This window comes from Arachis hypogaea, chromosome 5, assembly GCF_003086295.3.
Source record: "Arachis hypogaea cultivar Tifrunner chromosome 5, arahy.Tifrunner.gnm2.J5K5, whole genome shotgun sequence".
Taxonomy (NCBI): Eukaryota; Viridiplantae; Streptophyta; class Magnoliopsida; order Fabales; family Fabaceae; genus Arachis; species Arachis hypogaea.
This window is the reverse complement of record NC_092040.1, coordinates 27235155-27243445: the sequence shown is the minus strand read 5'-3', so window position 1 is coordinate 27243445 and position 8291 is coordinate 27235155. Positions and strand designations below refer to the sequence as shown.

The following is an 8291-nucleotide window of genomic DNA, read 5'->3' as shown; positions in this document are numbered from 1 at the left end:
GTTAAGCTGTAGTGATTGATGATGTTAATGTTTGATTAAGTTTGGTTGCCTTAAGTTTTAATGTGATTGTTTGATGAAGTTAATTTGTAGCGAGTTTGTTTAGAATGCTTTGCGAGTGTTGTTATAGCGAGACTTTACCCTGGTGGGAGATATGTGTGATGCTCTTTTTTCTTCAATCATGTTATATATTGTTGTTAGAATTGTTTAACCATTTAATTATAATGTTTAGGCTATAGAACGACATTTGATTTCACTCATGTGAATAAAATTGTAGCTGATTATATAGGGTTAGGTGTTTTGTCAGTTGTATTGATGGAGCTCATTGATTGAGAGATTTTATTTTCAAGGGAATCTCACTAGCAGTAGTCTTTTGGTTCTTTTTTTTTTTTAAAAAAAAGCTGTCAGCGGTGTCATAAGGTTAATGGTGCACTATCGGTTAAATACAAGTAAACCAAGTTTAGTTCCAGGTTCCATTGACAATAAAATAGATCGACTAATTTGGTTTAGAAAATGATATAGACCGAAAGAAGACATCTACCATAAGTAGTACCAGTACAATGCCTAGGTGACTAAAACACACTTTATAGAAGTTAATAGATTAATTATAAAACACTAAATGCCAGAAAGAAAAAAACTACTTCTTTAGAATGATTTGTAAGGCATAGACTTAGGAGCAATATCTCATTAATATTGGACACTTTCCATGAGCACGTACTAGTTGAATTTAGGTCCAACATGTCGCGACACCAAGGACTAATATGGAAGTTGCAATCACGAGTAAAGCACGCATTGGGAGCACCAGATTATTAGTGCTGGTGTCTTCATTTGATACTGCTGCAATCCTTTCGAGTTGTGGTGGTATTGAATGGGGCTGATTTAGGAGTAGAGCTGTAGCTGGCGGAGCCGGTTCTAGCGATTTAGAGGATAATGTAGGTGGTTGTTGTCGTTGATGTTGATGTTCTTCATGAACTATGACTGGTATGAGATGAGCTTCATGGACAAACATATTACTTGCATTCAAATTGGCTATGAGGGGCAACATGTTCTGGACGACGTTTCCAGCTTAGCATAGACTTTTATGTTTAGTTTCTCATTTTTGGTTAGATCTACCGAGAGATTAGGGATTGTATAGCTTCGCTAGGTTAGTTCGGGTACCAGTTTAGGAGTTTTCTCAATGGACTGGGCCAGAGTGTTATATATATATAAACCTAAGCTGTATGAGATGGTACACTGAATGGTTTCATTTTGTATTACTTTTCTGTATATAAGGTATATTATTATGTTTATTTTTGCTTGTTATGCATTTACTTACTTATTATCGTTGGTATAGGCTGAATTTAGTGATACGCACCTTTTGTTTTTAAAAAAAAGTATATTGATTACGCGCTAACTCAGTTACAGGCTTAATATTAAGTAATACTTATTTAGGGAACAAGTTAGTAACACTCAGTTTTTAGTGTGATCATCACGTGCTAGAAATTGAATCATTACACCGTCTAGCCACCAACGTGTCACCGTCGTCATTGCAACTGCTCAAAGCCTCCTTCCCCGCTACAGTCGTCTCCGCCGTTGCTTGAAGCCTCCGCAAATCGTCTCGTGTCGTCAGTCATTCCTCCGTCGCGCAGCCACTTCTCTATTCCACCGTCATCGGTCCTGCCTTTGTCGTCGATCGTTCCTCAATGTCAGCTCTGTTCTAATGCGCTCCAGCCCTTCTCTGCTTATTCAAAAGCTTTTTCGCGTCTTGTCATATCTCCAATTTGGCCGTCGTCTCCCCTCCTCCATCGTCATTCGTCCTGCGTCCATCTACTAATCATCCTCGGCTTTCTTGCTTCTTCTCCCTCAATCACTGCTCTGAAATCCTGAATCTCTGTTTGTTCATTATTATTTTTGTAAGTAATGTCTAACGGATCTTTGTTTTGAGTTTTCTTAGGTTTTTTTAATCAATATAATTTAGTTTGTTCGTTCATGATCAATGATTTAATTTCAAAATGAGTTTTATTACTCATGATGAGTAATGAACATTATTGAACTGTTCTTGTTATGAGTAATGATTTTCTTAGATTTTTCTGTTATGAGTAATTTATATAATTTTGTTTTACAGTATTTATGGAACTATTCTTGTTGTTCAAATGTTGTATTTTTTTATTGAATTATTCAGTGTTGTGTTTATTGTTGTTGCTGATTGTTGCTGTTTGTTCTTGATGCTTTCTGATTGTTGATGTTTGTTCACTGCTCTTTTTGTTCTTATTGTTCTTGATTGTTGCTATTTTTTTTACATTGCTATTTGTTACTATTTTTCATGCTATTTTTCCATTCTTATGCTTTGTGAAACTTAATGTTTTGTGCTGCTGCTTTTGTATTCTTATCATAGTTTTGAAAACTGAACCATATTAGTCAGATCAACCAGATTAACCGAAAATCGATCACTAGATCAGTTCGGTTAGTCTCATAAACCACCTGATAAAAAACCGATCAAAGAACCAGTGGTTAATCGGTGAACCGCCAAAACTGGCTAGTTTTTTAAAGGAATTTCGGTTCGGTGAACCCTCTTCAAACGACGTCGTTTTACATTCCTAAAAAAATTAAAAAAAAGGAAACCCTAAATTCCCAACGTACCCAAGTCCTACTCCTCTCCTCTCTGAAAATGAAGTGAAATTTTGAAATTGAAAGAACAAAGAATCCTAGCCCTCTAGCCCCCCAGACATTGCAGCCCCCACAGCCCTGCAGCCTCGCTTCGTTGTCGTTGTCGAACTCTTCTTTGCTGGGTATAGACATCGCGTGTGGAAGCTCCATCGCCATCGCAGGAGCTGTGTCGCCATCGTAAAAAGCTTTGTCACCGTCCTTAGAAGTTGTGTTGCTGTTGTAAGAAGCTCTCTCGCTGTCGTGTGGAAGTTTTGTGGCCATCGTCGTCTCCTCTGTTCGAGCTTTCTCTCTCTTTGTTCACCGGTGCCACCGTTCCCTCTGTCGTCGCCGTACTCCCCTTGAAGAGTGTTTTCAATCCATATATACGACAGCACAAAAAGCCTTACCTAGCCACCGCACCCATTCACTTGCCAACATCCACAAAGGTACCATACCTCTGTGACTCACTCACTCATCATAGAGATCATTTTCTTATGTATTTTTGCTAATTGTGCCTTTTTTTTTCCTTGTTTTGTTACTATATGTTTGATGTGACTGAAAATAACTTGTTAATCTTCTTGTTGTAACATGATTAGGTTGTTCTAATGATTGAATGCTCCTGTGATTAGTTCTATTTTGCACCTTTATCGATTCTAGTTTCATAAAATTCAAAAGTAAGTGATATTTTTGCATCGATGGCTGGGCCTATCTTTTAGAAACACATATTTGTGAGAGGAAAGTTTTTTTAATTAAATAAATATTTATCATTCTTTTTTCTAAAGTCATCTGCATAAAGTCAATACGAAAATAATATTAAAGGTTCCAAAATCCAAACCATTTACATAGTAGAGTAGTATTTTCTTTTCCTTTGTTGTTGGGTTAAGCTTTTCTATTATTATTATTATTATTATTATTATTATTATTATTATTATTATTATTATTATTATTATTATTATTTTGGTTGTATAGTCAGTAGTGATAAATTACATCTATTTTAGATTATTTATTTATGATAGAAATATTGAAACACTTAATGATGATTATGATTTGTGATGAGTTGTGTCTTTGATTAATTGAAAACTTATTTGTTAATATTTTTTTTGATAATAGAACATTATATTTTTGTCATTATGTGCATTTTGGTTGTTTTTAGTTATGAATTTTGATATTTAAAATTATTTGTCAACTTTTAATATTAAATTATGAATAATTTATTTTGTGAAATTTTAAATTTTATTATGTTAAAAATTATTGAATTTATATATTTAAAATTATATATAAAATTTTTAAGAATTTTATTTAATATTTAATTAAACCGGTTGAACCCGGTCGAATCAGTAAACTATTAAACCAGTAATTTTATCAATTTATTGATTGGTCTGGTTTCTCGCAACCTTGATTCTTAAGCTTTGTGCAGCTTAATTTGTATTCTCTGTGTTGTGTTTTGATTATTTAATTAAAAAATAGCTCCTAACAAAGATAAAAGAAATTTTGAGAATGCTGAATGAATAATCATTTTAGAGTGTGTGATCCAATAAAGTAGTTAAAAGTTCTTGAATATGCTTTTTTATCTTTTGATTTTGATGATTAATAATAAATTGAAAAAGTATAGTGAACCAAGAATGAATCTACAAACTATTGTCTTATTTGTTATTTTTAAATTGAAATTAGGAAGGTATTGATATCAATTAATTAAAAATTTGAAAATTAGGATTGTAACCCCTGGGAGTGTTTGCAACGTGAAGCAACAAGAGTCAGGCTACCTCCAATCCTCTATTACTTTCTCCGGTCATCAATAGTGTCCTTGAACTTGAGCTCTCATCGGAATGCCTGGCAGAGCGTTTGATATACTGTCGTCTTGTCATCGTGTCGTTCATTCTTCGCCACTGTTGTCTTCACCACCACACAGAACCCCCTTCCTGTGGAGCTGCCGCTGCTGCGTCGCGCAGTTAGTTGCACTACTCGAAATGCGTGCAGTAGTTCGCGTCTATACTGCCGCCGCGGCCTCCACCCCGATAATCCTCTAGATAGTGCCGGTGCCCTCTGCAACCAATCCTTGTCGCCGTAACGCGTACTTTGCAAGCGCAATTTTTTTCTCTAAAGGACCACTGCGGCACCCTCCCCTCGCGATCTGCATCGCCGCCGTCTACTGCAGCGCGTTTTTTCTATCTTGTTTCTACTTTCTTAATTCGATCAAATACACTTTTATTAAAAGACACATGCATAAAGAGACACATTTAGGAGATACAACCACAAAGACACTTTTAAAAAAAAAGATACCACCATAAAAAAAAGACACCGATCCAATTAAAAATTTTCTATTAAAAAATGGTAAAATATCATTCTAAATTATAGTAAATTTGAGTAAATAAAGCATTTTTCTTTTATGGATTTTGAAATCCAATTTAACAAAAATTGGCAAGAGTTGGTAAAAAAAAATTTTTAGTTGCCTAAAGAAATTGTAATAAATTTTAATATTTGTCTTTGATATTTAAATATTTATTTAGTTTATATTTAGATGAGATTATAATCCTTTAAGTGATGTAATACTAACGCTAGCCCCAAATTTCTATTTTCCGTGCAAATTCAAAGTTCAAATCCTCTGTTGCTGAAGTGAAATCTCAAAGGCTCCCGTGCAAGCTTCGCCGTTGCCGAAGTCGTTCCCGTGAACCACCGTCGCTGAAGGTCTCCCATCGTCGTCGCTGATCCTCTCCCGTGGCTATCAAGTCTGATCTTCTCCCTACCTCAGAAAAATTCAAAGTACAAATCCTCTGACGCTTGAGGAATTATAGAAACATAGATGGCAGGAAAGCCCATTAATCAGGCTGTTGGAAAGAAAGCTCTTGATGTCTCTGTTGATTCAAGATTGCTGGTTCAAGAACGGAACCTGAAGGGTATAGTTATTGTTTCACTGGTTCCAAGAATGTTGCATCACAATCTCTATTGGTGTTTAACGTTTGTAGGCTGGTCCTTGATGGTGGCATGTAGGTGCAGTTTCCGGAAAGGGCAAGAAATATGGGGCTGGTGGTGGAAGAAAACCACTTGGTGATCTATCCAATGCAGGAAAGCCCATTAATCAGGCTGGTGGAAAGAAAGCTCTTCATGTCTCTGTTGATTCAAGAACGGAACCTGAAGGGTACTGTTATTGTTCCACTGGTTTCCAGAATGTTGTATCACAATCTCTATTGGTGTTTAACGTTTGTAGGCTAATCCTTGATGGTGGCATGCAGGTGCAGTTTCCGGGAAGGCGAAGAAATGTGGAAAGAAAGCCCTTGATGTCTCTATCAATGGACATTCTGAGAAATCTGTCACCGCTAGAAGGAAGGCCCTTTCTGACATTTCAAACTCCGTGGTTGAGCCGCCTCCTCTTGACTTTGATGTCTTTGAGGAACTAGGAATGCTTCACGATCATTCTAAGTGTCTGTCAAATTTTTCCCCTTTGAGTGAAGCTGAACTGCTTAGTGACGAGGTTTGATTTTGAAGCCTCATAATTTTTTCCCCTCTACCATATCGTGTTTATCGCTAACTATATATACTACCACCATTGCAGTCTGAAAACCCTCATATAGAACTAGAAGAGGAGGAGGAGTATTACGGCCTACAGTCGGAGACTGAGCCGGAGATTTATATTAGGCGCTATCGGCCTCTTACTCCAATGAGTTCTCCAGAATGCCGCAAATTGTTGGATGAATTGGAAGCACTGTATTCTGACCGTCCTGATGCACGACAGTGACAGGAGCAGGATTATGTTGCTAATGACAATTTATAGTGGTTTTACAGACTATGGTTATCAATAAACTACCGTTTTCATTCAGTGCTTATTTTTTATAGTGGTTTAAATTAAAGTTGCATCGGTGCATGCGTTGCTATGTGTTCTTTATTATTTCCCAAAACCAGTGTGTTGATTTGCGATTTTAATAGTAGATCAGATGTCAAGAGGCCTTTGGCTAGCTTTTCAAATCAATAAAGTTGATGGATGGAATGAGATCGATGCAGATAAATTATTGGCTACAGGGCAATTACTAGTATCTTAGCATGGGATATGTAAAATTTTAAAGGTCAATTATATGGTATAGAGCTAAATTGATACAGATTTACAGACATTTTATTTTAGGCAATGAAAACTAGACACGTATTCAGTAGTTAGTTGAGTCGAAGCAATGATGTCAGAGGCGTTGCAGGGCTTGTCAGGTCAGTCTAACAAGTGCGACATTGAACCTTGTTTGATGAGTATCGTTACAGAGTGAATAAGATAAAGGTGTGGGAGTTACTACACGCATCTTGGATTAGTCCTGTATGGCATGGGGGCTTTATGTTGGGTTAATTGTAGGCCTTTTACAATTTGATGTTGGCCACCAAAAACTAGTATTTCAGTCCAATATTAGAATACAAGAATATGAGTAAACTTTATTTATTTATATATTTTATTCTGAATGAAACATGAATATTTTTTTTGCATGTAAAGTAATTTGTTATTGGTTAATGAGTTATAGCTTAAATAATATAATTTTTTCATACTCATTTAAGAGATTGTGGATTCGAGTCTTTCAATCTTTGGCTAAAAGAAAAAGTAATTTGTTATTAGATAATGGATTAGAAATATTTTTATTAAGACGAGTGGATTAAAAATTGGATAGACCTTTATTTATTTATTTATTTATTTATTTATTTATTATTATTATTATTATTATTATTATTATTATTATTTGTAGTGAGATTTATGTTGTAAAATTTATTGATATTAAACAATTAATTCAATATGAATGGATGCATGATGATGAGATGAAAATTTGTTTTTTTTTTTTTAAATCAACTTTGAGGTAATGGGATGCCATTGCCCTCAAATATTTTTTAAATATCGGTTACTCTTTTTATTAATGTATATCAATTTGTTAAATTAGTATCTTTTATGGTTGTAAATATTTTACAAAGTCATGCTTGTTGAGTTCAACTACTATTATAGTCACGTTGTCCTTTTTAGTACAGTACTTTTGTGAATCATCCTTCATTATATATATTTATAAAAAAGCATAAGTTCTATTTAAATTTGATAATTAATATTTAAATTTACACCTCTAATAAAACAATATTTTTTTCATTTATTAATTAATGATAAAAATATTTTAGTAAACATGATGATATATTTTTTTTTAAATGATATGAATTAACACGTTTACTTAAAACCATTTGTAACTGTCCATTACTATTTACACCTGATGTATTTAATGGGCAGTAATTATCTATTACTAGTTATCCATTATTATTTATATGTGATTTATTTAATGAGTACTAATTACCCACTATTAACACGGTTACCTCTTTTCTAGCTATCCATGGTTTAAAAATTTAAAATATAATTTAAATACACGTGATTTATTTAATGACTCATGTATTCTCATACAACAAATAAAAAAAAGTAGGTGAATTACTGCCAATTAAATAAATCACGTGTAAATGGTAATGGGTAACTAGAAATAGGTAGTTACTACCCATTAAATAAACCACGTATAAATAAGAATGGGTAGTTAAAAATAGTTTTCAAATAAACGTATTAATTTCTATCATTTAAAATGGATTAAAATTTATCAAACATATCTATTTTAATCTCTTCTACCAATTTTTTAATGTACTAATTGCATGGTAAAAATTTGAATTATTGATATTATTAA

At 34.0% G+C, this 8291-nt stretch overlaps 1 protein-coding gene across 2 annotated transcripts; it reads left to right on the top strand.

Moving 5' to 3' along the window:
• The first annotated feature begins 5200 nt into the window (after positions 1-5200).
• LOC112799627 (uncharacterized) lies at positions 5201-6602 on the top strand. 2 transcript variants are annotated; one of them, XM_072236519.1, is made up of 4 exons: positions 5201-5516; positions 5611-5758; positions 5853-6091; positions 6173-6602. In XM_072236519.1, the coding sequence occupies exons 2-4, from the start codon at positions 5638-5640 to the stop codon at positions 6353-6355; spliced, it is 543 nt and encodes a 180-aa protein (XP_072092620.1). In that variant the 5' UTR covers positions 5201-5516; positions 5611-5637; the 3' UTR covers positions 6356-6602. The 2 variants fall into 2 exon arrangements, with proteins under 2 accessions (XP_072092620.1, XP_025697488.1); XM_025841703.3 differs by having other exon boundaries at positions 5219-5758.
• The last annotated feature ends 1689 nt before the right edge of the window (positions 6603-8291 follow it).